At 44.6% G+C, this 14,310-nt stretch overlaps 1 protein-coding gene across 3 annotated transcripts in view; it reads left to right on the top strand.

Annotated features, from left to right (window-relative positions):
- PHACTR3 (phosphatase and actin regulator 3) overlaps positions 1-14,310 on the top strand; it is a 100,672-nt gene that overhangs the window by 64,284 nt on the left and 22,078 nt on the right. For all 3 annotated transcript variants that reach the window (XM_064674106.1, XM_064674107.1, XM_064674108.1), the window contains exons 6-8: positions 1,634-1,895; positions 2,884-3,131; positions 7,337-7,490. In XM_064674106.1, the coding sequence (XP_064530176.1) occupies positions 1,634-1,895; positions 2,884-3,131; positions 7,337-7,490 (664 nt within the window). The remainder of the gene's footprint in view (positions 1-1,633; positions 1,896-2,883; positions 3,132-7,336; positions 7,491-14,310) is intronic.

Genomic DNA, 14,310 nt, shown 5'->3' with positions numbered 1-14,310 from the left:
CTCAGCAGAGCTTGGCTGTCTCATGGCCATGACAACCACCCTGATCAGTGCAGGAGGAGCTCCGGGGTGGGAAGTGCCTCCTTGCCAAGACATTGCACAGACAGTTACAGAAATGCCCCTGTGCTTTCAGACTTTTTGGTAACAGGTAACTTTTGGCCTGCCTTGAACCCTGTCTCCTGTATGCACAGAGACAAATGAAGCTCTGGATGTTGGTTGGGGTTCTGCACTGGAGGGGCAGAAATGTGCAAAAACACCCTCCAGAAATGAAAAAAATGTTAGAGCTTTCTTAGAGCAAGAGAGATTTTACTGTGGATGCAACTGTCCTCACTGAGGGATGCTCTCCTCCTCACCCCACACAGGTGAAAAAGAGACCAGCTTTAGCCTTCTCACTCTCAAATTTTCAGTGTTTGACTACAAGAGCTGTTCTTCCTCCTTGTACTGTTTATAAGGAAATATTTAATAAGTGAAATTAATATTCAAAGCTAACTTCTCCCTCTATAGTTTTCTAGTAGGTTCCCTGCTAATAAGAGCCAAGTCCTGTTTTACATGGCTATTCCAGAATAATCCTGGCCTGAGCAGAGGTTTTTCCCAGCTAGGAATTGAAGGATTTATCTCAAAATGAAGTGCAAAAAAGTAAAAGTTATCTGTGAAAACAAGTTAGTACAAAAGCCGTACAAGCTGCGTCAGTTTAAATTCCTGTTTAAGGCACTAGGTGGCAACAAGAGACAAGAAATACTCTCGGACGAGGCTCTCACACTGCTTTTTACACCCAGCTGAGCTGCTGGTGTAAACAACGCCGTGTACCACGGGCTTGGGACATGGATATAAGGGAAAGGGGAAAGGGAAAGAGAACTGCAGACCAGAAAAACTAATCAGCATCTTTTTCAGGCCAAATGTTCAATTGTCCTAAGGGTGTGAAACTACCGAATTTACAACCAGTGAAATGTCCACTGAGACAGAGAAATGTTTAGATCAGAGTCTAAATTTCAACAAAATGCTTACATTGCATAGAAAACAGCTGAATCTGGGGGTAAAAAGAGATTACATTTTCCCACCTTTCTTTTTTGTTGTTAATGCTCAATAGCACATCTTTCATTTGGATGTTATTTTGTTATGCAAACATTATGCTCATATTACGATGACTTTGGCATTTCCTCCACTGGCATATGAAAGGCAGAGGTCTGAGCTATGCAGCAATCACAGAGGAGCAGATAATAGACACTGGGACATTCTGTCCAGACTGAGAACCACAGTGCATAAATTTTAATACAGTCTGCCAGAGTCCAGCAGAGAAAGTGCTGGATTGGAAAGCCACCACAGTCCATGCCATTGGTGGTTAGGATCAAGGGGGAATCAAGAATGCCTTGGTGGGCTGGGAAAAAGGAGAATATGATCCTGTGAGAAACAAGGGAAATGGGGAGGTATTTATTTTGCTAGTTCAAAGATAGGGATTTGTGTAGCAAGAGCCTTCTGGACTCGAATAGTTCCTCAGCCTGAGCAGTTACCTCATAGCAAGAGCAAAACACCACCATTTTCCTCTGTTCAACACGACAAACTCATTTCAGTGCAGAGTCTGTGTGCAAAAAACCAAAAGCATTTGTCAACTTCTTGCCCTCTCGTGTTTTGACTGCAGGGAGTGAAGGTGATGACCCAGCCATGAAATCTCCTCCTTCCACCATCCTGAAGAATTATGTCATTGTTGGTTCCTCCCAAATCTCAGGACAAGCTGCCCTCTTCCACCCCTCTGGCCAGAAAAGCTCAGACCCCCTCGGCAGGGGCCAGGTGACGACACCAACGGGTTCCCCCCACCTGGCTGCTGTTCACCTGCCTCTGCCTCCCAGCAGAGTCATCGAGGAGCTGCACAGGGCTCTGGCCACCAAACACCGCCAGGACAGGTACCCACAGCCTCGTGGCCACAGGGGGCATGAGGACAGTCATTGCATGACATCATTTCACCTGGGATGTGATCCTAGCCTGTTATTGGTGTTCTCAGTGCTCCTGCAGCTTGGGTTTGCCTTCCCTGCGATGGCACTACTTGGAACATCCATCCCTGGTTTAAGTGCTTGATTTGGCAGTTACTTCACAGTGTGCTCTTGCTTTATAAGGAGGCTACTGTGGCATGGAAGTAGGTTTTCAAACAGATAGAATCATGTGATGATCCTTGACCTATTGCAAAGGAAAATCTCCCCACGAGACACCAAGTCAGAGTAGTGAAGGCACATCTTGCTCTAAGTCCCAGCACCCCACACATGAGGAGTGCTGCTATTCCAGGCTGTGTCTCTTGGCTTACATGGCAGCACATACAATATCCATTTGTAACACAAATGCTTTTGTGGGAGTACACTGGGTACTTTATGTGGCTTTCATTATAAGCTCTCCTATATATTAGAGGAGGAAAGAGATAACCTTTTCCTCCTCGAGCTTTGGAATTAAGTTGGTATAATTTCTTATTTCCATAGCGGCTGTTGCCATGGGGAACAGACTCATACAACATTATTTCCAGGTCCTGTCGAACCTTTGTCACAATCATAAAATATCAGAGTGGTAATATTTCATGCCAGGTATGTTTTACATTAGAAGGACGTGCTGTTGTGGATTTTTTAGTCACAGTACATCTTGTGACTATATACAAAAGAAAAACATCAGTCACCAGTCACCACCCTTCCATATCTTATTTAAATGGCAGAGACAGCAAAGTAGATCCACATTACCCATGCTCAGCACAGTCTTGAGAATGCCATCCTGTGTTGGCCTGTGCTGAACTCCCTGCCCTGCCCTTTACGAGCTACAGGACATTCTGCTCATTCACATATAACAGTAAGTTTCTGCTGTGGCAGTAAAACAGGCTTTGTGAAATCTGGGCTGTGCATCTTCCACCCACAGCTTCCATGGAAGAGAAAGCAAAGGCTCTCCAAAAAAAAGAGTGGATGTGCGTCCATCCAGAACATCCAGCATGGAGCGCAACAAGGAGAAGGAGAACTCCCTGAGTTACAGCAGCGACTCAGAAAACAAGAGGAACTCAGTTAAAGAGTCAGATGAGAACAAAGAAAACATGATCATGAACTCAGAGCTCAAGGAAGACTCTGTTTTTTATCAGGATGAGGAAGTTTTGAATGACTCCATTATTTCTGGTAAGGAAAGTCACTTCTATTCTAAAGGTACACTACCAGAGCCTAACAGAGTGCTCTAAGCAAGGCAGCAAGGAACAGAAAGTACAGAGCAGTGTCAGTTCCTCTATTGTCACAGCAGCTGTTTAAAGGAATCTTGGTGAGAAGCTAAAGTTAGATTTGAGTCATAATGATTGTGATCGTGTTTGTCTTGCCAGGTACTGCACACTAAGCTGATGTTTAGGGTTGTGCTGGTAAGACATCAGTGTGCTTTACTCGGTGCAAGCTGGGCCATTCCCAAGGCATTCCCAGTGTGAACACAGTGTGCTTTACTCTCAGTTCCTTGGTGCAAGCTGGGCCATTCCCAAGGCATTCCCAGTGTGAACACAGTGTGCTTTACTCTCAGTTCCTCGGTGCAAGCTGGGCCATTCCCAAGGCATTCCCGGGCTGGACACTGGGCGGCACTGCTGGTGCCAGCATTCACTCAAACGCAGCCTGGGCGTTTCTGAGAGGAGGGAGAGGTGCAGCAGTGACAGGGACAGAGCCAGAACAACTCCCTAACAATCTCCAGATTCCTTCTAGTTTGAAAAAATCTGGGTTGGTTTCCAAGTCAGGGAGTAAAACTATCCATTAATCCAGAGCTGTTTGCAGTCAGGGCACTGCCTTAACATGTCACCCACTCTCTGCCACTGCCACCAGAGGCAGAGCAGCAGTGCCACAGCCCCCTGCCTACCGAAGATTGGTACAGACAGGTGAGGAATCTTACCTTGGCTTTCCATCACCATCCTACTCAATAACTCATTATTTGAAACATCTAAAAACACAAGGCAAGACAGTCTAGTGCGTGAGCTTAAATATCAACGTAACTAGAATTTAGACCACAACTGATAACTGGTGTAATCAAGGTCCTTGCAGCATCATGCAGTGTTAGGATTTGTTTTTTACTTGATAGAAAGAACAGCAAGTATGATAAAAAGGACAGTACAGATGCAGGAAATTGAATGTCATGATTCAACTGAATTAAAACAGGAACTTTTTTCAGGAACCTGCAGCCCAAACATGAAAAGGGTGTGAATTGCCCAAACATTCCTTGTTGACCTGGCTGAGCTGCCATAAATCAGGAAACAAGCCATGATCCTGGCTGAGATAGCTTGGTCATGGGGCAGACTGGCATTGAACCTGCATGACTGCCCAGGAAAAATAACCCTTAGGAAAAAAATACTTAAATGAGGGTATTTGCAGGTTCACTTTCTACTGAGATAGGGATCAGGAAGGAGTTTGCCTCAGGATGCTAAAAATGGATGTGGGGAAAACTAGTTTGGGGCTTTATTTTCTTTTTATTCTCTGGTTTAGTTTTATTTATTTGTTTATTCTGAAGCATCAGCTCTGGGTTTCTGCAGTGGGTGGAATAACAGACCTGGCCTGGTCAAGTGGGCTGGTCAGGATGAAGGCACATGAATGGCACAGTTTCGGAGCATGTGTTCCTGCAGGGGGGGAACATCATCTCCCTCTTTCCACTTTCTTGGGCAGGCATTATTTTTCAGGAATGAACCCAATTGGTCAGGCAGTGGGAATGGCTCCTTAGACTGGCAGATCAGCCTGATCCAGATCTCTTGCATTTTTATTTGGTGAAACACTCTCCAGATTAATCAGTGCTCGGTGCATTTGGCCCATGGGAGTGGCCATGGCATGAGCCTTTTAGAAATGCTGACATCTGGATGGAGGGAGCACAGCTTATCCTGGGTGGGTTATATGCTCTCTACCATTCAAATAGGACAGCAGGATTTGGGTTAAACTTGAGATTTTTCAGATATGATTTGTGTTTTTAATTTCCCAAAGTAGTAGGCTCTCTCTTAGTGTGCAACAGAGCAGCCTGGGAACGGTCAAACCTGAAAACATGTTCAGGGATACCCAGGAGTTTTCCAAATGTCCTTCAGAAGGAGTTCTGGTGGTCCCTGTGCACTGCAAACGCCCACTCTGCACCCACTCCCAGGGAGGCTGAGGCTTGAAAACCTTGACAGAGTTTCAAGTCTGTGGCTTTGTGAGCCAAATGTTTCTGATGGAGTCAGAATTCAGTCAGCAGAAGGCTCTTCATGGCATCAGCCAAATCATTTAACTTCTTTACCCATCTGTTAAAGGGATAAGTACCAGTTCAGAGAGGGCTGTGTGGTTTAATTTAATTAATGTTTCCAACAGACTTTGAAAGCATTCAAAGGAAGGTGCTAAACAAGGGCACAGCTTTTAGACTCTAAAAGGGGGTTTGAGCTCATTATGGTTTCTAAAAAGTTTAGTTTTAAATCAATGCAACTATCAAGAGACTTGTTGCTGCTCACACAGGGAGACCATAACTACTGTGCCCCACCTTCCCAAGAGGTATGTGTGGGAAGGAGGTTGTATAAACTCCTCCCCTCTGCATAAAGAAATTCGAGATCAGTATGATAATAACAATATCCCTAGCAAACAAACCCCCAGTATTTGGGAAGGAGGATCTGTTTAGGATTTAGAATCTTGCCGACCTCCAGAGCATCCTTTAAAAATAGACTTTAATCCTATCTCAAATGCCAAACAAAAATACCAATTAAATGTCATTTTCTTTAAAAAGGAGGTGACCTTTTGTAGAAAAGGTGAAACATTAAATTAAAAAAAAAAAAAAGCCCTGTAAAGTTAAAAGGGACCAAAACAAATTAACCTCCTGTTACACCCCAAGCTCCCAAGATGAAGCAAAGACAAAGATTTAACCGTAGGTCCTGACAATGCACCAAACCCTGTGTGACTGATGCTGCTCTGCAGGGACAATGTTCACACTGCTGAAGCCCTGGACAGCACAGCAGCAGAGGTGGGGAGGGGTCTGGTGTAAATTTACTTGCCTACAACCCCCCTGAGACACAATTGCTGAAGGACTGCAGCCCTACCAGTACAACCCAGCAGCTCACTGGTTTTAATAGCACTTCCCTCTTCTTTTGTCCCCATCACAAACAAGCTCCCCCTCATCAAACACGGGCATCACCCCACACTTCCAGGGTGCATTTGCAAACACAGCTGGCTTTCTACTTCCCAGACCCTTCTGAACACACAGCAGAATGGCTTTATAGGCTCAGGAGTGAAATTTTCATTTCTTAAGCCTTCTGAAGACTAAAGAGTTACACCAGAGAGACAAACACCTACACTCAAACACAGTTCCCTCTTATGAGAGCGAAAGGAGAGTGAAAGGGTGTTTTAATGTCGTCAGAGGACTCAACACTCAGCACACTCTACTCAAAACAGTTGCTGTATGTTCTGCTACCAACAATTCCCTTGTAATGGCAATGTTTAGGTTGTCTGGTTTGATGGAAACAGTGTCTCATATTTTAACAATAAGCACAACAGGTCATACAGTAAGTATTTGTGTCTCTTATTGCCCAAATGTCCAATTAAGTTGCCACCATTCTGCAAATCATCATAAAAACTGGTCTTTTCTTTCATTCCTTGGAATATTTGCCCCTGCTGTCTTCAGAGGAAAAGGCCTGATGTCAATAGAGTAGTATTGACTGCTAAATGAAATCCTCTTATGACACACTGTCACACTGGACAGGATGTAGATGTACACAGTGGTTGACTTTTAGTGCTGCAGTTACACACAGTATCTGATCACAGTTCATATTTTCTAATTTCTAATGTCAGAAAACCAGAATGACATTTAACATATATGTATATTATATACATTATACATATACACACAGACACGCCAAGCAACAACTTCCACTGTTTCAGTCACCAATATCTGTTCCTGGCTATACTGGTGACTCAAAGAGGAAAATGTACATGTCCCAGCCACTCCTGCCACGGAGCAATCCAGTTCTTTTGCAAAGGAACAACTCTGTGGTTCAGAAAAGAGGGATTGCTCAGGGTTACAGAGATGCTCAGAGTACTGTGGCAAGATGCAGAGTCTTTGACTTCTGAACTAGTGACATGAATCACATCTCAGCTGCGAATAATTTTCACTGGAGAGCTCTGCCTGGTTATCATGGATAACAAAGATAACAGAGGAATATGATCCTTCTGCATTTGTAGGGTGATGTGTCTGAGCCCTGCTCAGCTGTAGTGCTCCTTACTTACATTAGTGTGTACAACTGCTCCTTGCACACTGACATACACATCACTGTCACTCTGATATTCCTGCTCTTCAAACATTCCTGTTTCATTCCCAGGATCTGTCTTTCTAATAACTTTCTTTTCAATGCATGTCCCAGGTACTTTGCCAAGAAAATGCAAGAAAGAACTGCTGGCAGTAAAGCTACGGAACAGACCAAGTAAGCAGGAGCTGGAAGACAGGAATATTTTCCCGAGGAGGACAGATGAGGAAAGACAGGAAATCCGGCAGCAAATTGAAATGAAACTCTCAAAGTAAGTGTTGGGAATGAGAACAGGGAGGAACCTCCCTTTGCAAGGGAGTGTCCTCTGAGTCCTGTCGGATGAGACACTGTGACCCACCCCCAAGTCCATGCACAAACTGATACAGCACATTTTCAGCTGTCAATCAGCCACAGGAAAAAAATAAATCTTAACTCTTCAGTCGGGATTGCCTTAATTCCAATAGAAACCAAGACAGAAGTCAGTGTGGGAGACAAAATTCTGCCAAATCTACCTGCAGCCCCACTGATGTAATCAAGATTTTGAGGTCCTGCTTTAACAAAAAGAGTAATATAATTATTTATTAACCTGATTTGGCTTTGTCAGCACTAGCTGAATTTGAGGATAAAGGCAATCATTACAGCTACTTGCCCAGGGGAAAGCTGCTGTATTGGTGGCTGCATTGGTGCTTTAAGGAAGAGGCAGCATTGCCCTCACCTGGGGAAGGTACCTGTGTCAGTCCAGCTGCAGGCACAGCAGGATGGTCTGGTTTTCATCAGTAACCAGGGCAACAGGGTAGTGCTGTGAGAGAAAAAGCATCACTGTGGCTTGTAGCCTAAAGCAAAGATTTAAGATGACTCTGAGGCTCAGACTGCACCATTTGGTTTGTGTATGTCTGTTTTTTTTGAGAGTTCCATTTGGATATCTGCAAACATGAATATTTTAGATGAGACAAAGTGGATTGTTAAATAATCTGTGCTCTGTCTGCCCACACTGGGACAGTGAGCGCTGCTCGCCGCCAAAATGCTTGGAATCAAATTGAGAAACATGAATAGAAGTTCATTTTCAAGGCTTATTAAATATTAAATATCTCAGGCCTCTCCTGAAAGAAACATTTATTGATATTTAGACTAGCTCATTCATGTGTGTGTGCTTTTGATTAAACTTTACCTCAGGGGACAGGGAGTGAGAAGCACACACATGGATCAGAGCACAAGTCCTGAGGGACCAGAGTTTGTGCAGGAAAACATCCCTGGCAGCACCACGCTTGCCCTCAGCTGAGGAACGTGCTGTTCAGTGAACAGAGATGAGATTTTGGGTGCCCTTCAGGGTGCCCCTGCCCCTGATGGAGTCACTGCCTTCCTCCAATCTCAGTGATTGCGTGACAGCACTTTGCTCCCAAAGGAAAATGGTGCCTCGTGCCAGTGACTGCACAAGGCAGTGCAGATGCCAGACCCTGTCACAAAAAACATGTCCATCCCATACAAGTAGGAAAGATCCTATTACAATCTGCTTTAAGTTCCAAAAATTACAGGCAGAGCAAATCACAGACATGTCCCATTAATAACCATCGGAAGGAAAGCATCACGGCCCTGGACCATCTGGATCCTGCAAGCCTGTGTATTCGTTGCAGGGGAATATTTAAGCTGCACTGCAATATTGCTAATTCCAGTATTATGGCCAGTCAATTGCTCATAAAACCTCTTCACAGGTCAGGAGCCCAGTTTGATTGCTCTAAAATACACAAAAAAATGGTTTCTGCCCCAGTGCATCCCTAAAACCAAGTTCACCCGTCACAAAGTATTCACTGAATGAGAAGGTTATGTCACATCCAGCCACAGCTCACACTGCTGAAGTGCCTAGAAGGTCCCATCTCCTTTCAGTCCAGCCTGACTTCTGTTAGTGTGAAAGGTCTAATGGAATTGCAGCTGCAGGTGGTATAACTACAGGCTTCATCCCTTTCTTTTCATTAATCATTTAGCTTGCTTAATAATATGCCTAAGGAATTCCTTTCAAGGGTTCATGGCTGAAGTCAAATGTCAAGGAATTCAAAAGGAAATTGCTGGGCAGGTGAAGGCAAGGGCTGGTCATGACCAGGAGGTGTCTATAGGGGAATGCAGTGAAGGGACCCCCCATGCTGTCTGCTCTGGTTTTGTGGAACAATCTGTGGGTGCAGCCCATTGATCTCATTGGTGATGTCTAGAGGTTGGCTAAAAGCCATCTTTGTTCCAAGTGCTGGAAAACATGCCTTCATTTAGCTCCTTCTTCCAGGAATGTGGAATACTGAGCGCATTTCGGGGAACAGACGGTACAGAGATTGCTGGAATAGCCAGGAATGGCAAAACAGATTGGAAGCCCTCTCCCACACAACTTCCAGCACATATGTGGGCTGGCAGAGCTCAGCTCAGCTCTTAACTCATCCACCAGAATAGACATGAGCATGCAGACAAGCTCAGGTGGTGGATGCATCAGGAAAATATTTACACCAGGAAAAGCAAGTAGGTGTTCAAAAATACCCAACCACCAACCAACCAAGTAAAAATGGGTATTGGTAAAGGCCAGAGAGTTAAAGCCCAGAGATATCCCTCTGGAACTTCTGACTAGGACTCACCCCACAAACCCCAGACCACCCCAGAGCCCCCACTCAGCACAGTCTGGCAGCAGCGTGGAAATGGAACCGCGCTGGGAAGAGTGAAATTCTTGGATGAGATTTTGAGGTCTTTACATTCATTCATTTCACTGGTACTTGTGCAGCATAATCTCTTTGTGACAACTTGGAAGTTTATAGCTAAGGAACTTACTGCTGAGTGCTGAGGTGGGAAGTACAGAGCAGGAAATGGGATCCAGTAGGAATGTCTGCTCTCTGTAGGGTTTTGCCACTACCTGTGCAAGTGAGAGCATGTTCCTGCTGCCATAGTGGTAACACTTGATAACAGCAAATCGTGAATCCACGTGTCCCATCAGGTTATAAATCTGTTCTTTAGCACAAAAAAATAATGTATGGGCAGATTAGCGAGTAGTTATTCAATAGTTGTCAGCATAAGAAGAGCAAGAAAACAAGATCAATATTTTTCAGCACAGTTGTAGGATTTGATAGTCTGTAGCTGTCTAGCAAATTGCCTCAGTCCCACAGCTAACACAGCCTAGCCCTGTGCTCTGGAGGAAAAGCTGTGCTGACATACCTAATGTGCAAAATACATCAAATAATAGTGTTTATGTAACTTCAGAAATGGGGAGACAAAAGAATAACATCTTCTCAAAACCACTGTATTTTTAAACGGTTTTGGTTGTAACACATTTCAACAGTAGCTGTGAGCCTGCTGAGAAAATCAGCTCTCTGCTATCACTCTGATGAGTGTTTATGAAGTCAAAGCTAAAATCCCTTTTTTTCTTCATCTCAAAAGAGAGACTGAGGAGTTCTATCTTTTGAGCCAAATTCTACTTTTACAGCAGTGCAAATCCACTGACTTCAGACTTATTGACTGACAGCAGCATGAGGATTCCAGGAGTCATTTATGTGCATTGCTGCTTTTGGAAAGTGTATTTCCTGTATTTCGTGCTCCCAGCCAATTTAATCTCCCACTTGTTGCCGTGGAAACATGCACTTCTCCCTGCTCCTCCATCCAAGATGGCAAGATTCCATTTTTCCCAGATTTCCCTATGCTGTAGTGCTTCTCTTAGTAATTCATGCATCTCCAGTGCCCCAAACCATGGTGCACACTTGCAATATTCTACTGTGCATTAGGCAACAGGGCTCCCAGCAGGTCTTGGTTCCCATTAGTATGTGCTTGGAGTACAGATAATAAGCCCTCGATGGAATTCAGTGAATTTGGAGCTCTTTGTGTCACGAGGCAGAAAAGACATTTGCAAGTACAATTATTTGCAATATCTACTTTCTGTCTGACAGGCTCATGTTGTTCTAGAGGGTGTTTAAGCTGAAACCTGGGGGAGTAAAATAGTTGCCAGACTGAAGAGTGATGCAGGAAAAGATTGCTTAATTAAATTTGATCTCTGACTGTTTAGAAAGTTGATGTTTGAGCTGCCTGGGTCGCTGGCGCTTTTCAAGAATGCCTTATATAACCACAGTTAAAGATGCTCCAGTATTCCTTAATATTCAATGAATACATGAATTCCTGGAAAAGATTATACTTCATGTTCTCTTTCACCTCCTTGGGTATTTGCATAAGTAGACACGATGTGTTAAGTGGCACTTCAGAGATTATGGAAACACGAATTCACATACGGAAATGGGAGGAACGATGGGTTTGTGGACACAGAGCAGAACCAAAACTTGAGCACCTAAAACTGATCTTTACCACATTGAAAATCTTGGCCTGGGTAAGTGGATCATGCTGGGGCAAGGCTTCTTGGCAAAGCAAAGTGAAAAGCAGGTATCTTTATTCAGTACTTTACCACATCTGGGATCTGTAGTTCTAGTGCTGCCCTGAGGTTCTTGGAGGGGCATTTTCAAGTTGACTTGCCCAGAAACTGCAGCTGTAGCTAAAAGCACACTCAGATTAGAGCCTGGTTTGTACCTCAGCCTCAGGTAACAATGTGAAGTTTGCAGTGCTGCTTGAGACAGAACAATACCAGGCTAAGAACACTTCAGATCTGCAGCCTAAAATACAGCCCGACAGTTCAGCACAGAGCCATCACAAAGGAAATGTTACCTACTGATGACACAAAAGCTGTCCTGTTTCCCAAGGATGGCATGACCAGTGCCACTTCCTCACAGAAATGTCTCAGTGCAGCTTTGCTCACTGCAAAGGCATCAGCCCTCCAGATTGAGAGGTTCAGCAGGAAACCGAATCCCCAGAATTTAGGGGAATATTTTTTTTACTTTGACCAAAAAGGGGGCATGTGTGCCCAAACCACTAGTAGCCCTAAAGAAGAAGTTAAGTAGCTACTGAACTGAGCCCAGTTTAGAGACTCACCTAAATTCACCTGGAGCTTAGCAATGTTTTTTGATGAAACTCCAACTCCCAGTCACTGCACTAAAAATCAGGGAAGTGCTCTGATTTCAGAAGGCTGGGAAGACTTGACACAGATTCATTGCAGAGACAGAAAGGCAAGGGCAGGCACGAAGAACAGCTCAGCTGTCAGCACTAATTAGCTATGTACAGTTTAATGCTTTTCCTTCTCATTTGGCAGCAATGAGCCAGGTAACATCTCCCTGATGCTAAAAATAACCCCGAGCACAGCGTGGGCGGCTGTGCAGCCTCAGCTCCTCACATGAGACACGAGCTATTTATAGAGCCAGTTTAATTCTGGGGGCGTGTGTGGAAGCCCAGGGAGTCTCCTGTCTCCTCTGCACCAGACAGAAGAACGTGACGGTGGTGGGGGACCAGCTGGGGGCTGCTGTCAGTACGTGCTGCAGGATTTTATTAAGAGCTTCCACAGTGCCTGAGTGCTGTGTGAAGATTTGGGGTTTTTTTTAAATGTTTTGTCCCTTTTCAGTTATGGCCTCTGCTTTTCAGGTTATAGAAAGAAAAATACTGTGGGGAAGGGAGAAGGTGCAAGTGATGGTGAGATTTTTTTTGCGCTGCCTCCAGGATTTAGATGTCCGGATCCCACAGGCATTAATATTCCCTCTGCCCTTCCTTGGTGTCAGGCAGTGGCACACACCTAAAATCCCTGCTGTGAACACAGTGACAGACAGCACTGGTCTGGTCCAGTGGGCTGAGGTTTTGTGTGTGCTGCCAGAGGTACTGAGACAGCCTTCAGTGATAAAGATCAGAAGGAAAGGGAGAAGCCTCAAGTGTTTTTATCATCTCTAAGCAGTGAGTGAGTTCAGCCTCCTGTTTACAGGGCTTTTCATGTCCAAGGGAGCATTAGAGGAGCTTCAAGTACATCTGTACATGCTGTACCTTGGCTACACTGTCCCCTTGTCTTTAGGGCTGAAGAGCTCTTGAGAAAGGTTTGTTCCCTTTCAGGTATTACACCCACAAAAATAGAATGATCTTCACAAACACGAATCTCTGGTCAGCAAATAAACCTGACCCCAAGTACGGGATCATACCAGGCCCTCTGGATAGAGGCTCTTTAATCAGAGGCACTTGCTCGCTTCAGCAATGAAGCAGTGCTTGCACAATTAATTATGGAGCACCCTGGCAGCTCTGGGCAAGAGCCGTGATCTGCAGCTGAACCACAAAGAGCAATTTGCTGTCTCAGACCAGCCCACAGCTTGTCTGGCAAGGATTTTTGAACACACCAATTCATTTATAAAGGGTTAAAACAGGGAGGACTTAATCCTGTGTTATTTTTTTGATTTGAACACATGCACAGGACCCAGAGCTGCTCTCGGGGCAGGTGTGTTGTGCTAAGGATTCAGCACACACCTCCTGCTGAAAATGGTGGCTGTTTGTGCAAACAGGGGGCAGTGTCACTGCAGAGACAGGAACTTCTGCCAGGGGACAAAATTAAGTTCCAAATTCCCAGGGCACAGCTGATGAAAGATTGTCTTCTGGGAAGACACTATCTCCTCACACTGCTCTGTTCTACTTCTCTGGCAGTGCTGGGAATTCATAATCAAACATGTTTTCCACAGCACAGTGAAGGCAAGGGCAGCAGGTCAAAGCACAGCAGGCAAGGGAAGAGAGGAGCAGCAGGTGTAAACATAGATAGGAATATACAGGGCCTTTTCTGGGACACAGAGTCAATTCCTCAAATAGATCTTCTGGCATAAGTGGCACATGTGAAACTAGAAATATAAAAATCAGAGTTCGGAAAGCTGTAAAATATCACAGGGGAGCATAATTACGTAAATAAACTTACGGGAAAACTGCTAAAGCAAGTGTAAGCAAATAAGGAAAAAAACATTTTAGGGAAGAAAAGAGTGCACTTGCTTTGCCAAACCGCCTACAAATGGGAGCATGTGTTCAGGCTCACATCCTTCCTCAGAAACTGGGCACCTACACAGGCCTGGAGATCTGGGCTCGAACCCTGTGCAGTGACAAGCAGTCATAAACCAAAATGGAAATGCAGAGAAAGCAAATAACACTCTGTAATGCTTCACCTTTCACTGGATTATGATTCAGGTCCTTGAGCTAGTTGGAGTCTGCAGCACAAGTAATTACAGAAAGAAATTACTTAA

Source organism: Pseudopipra pipra, chromosome 17 (genome assembly GCF_036250125.1).
Source record: "Pseudopipra pipra isolate bDixPip1 chromosome 17, bDixPip1.hap1, whole genome shotgun sequence".
NCBI classification, from domain to species: Eukaryota; Metazoa; Chordata; class Aves; order Passeriformes; family Pipridae; genus Pseudopipra; species Pseudopipra pipra.
Note: the sequence above shows the minus strand (reverse complement) of the source record. Positions and strands in the feature narration are given on the sequence as shown.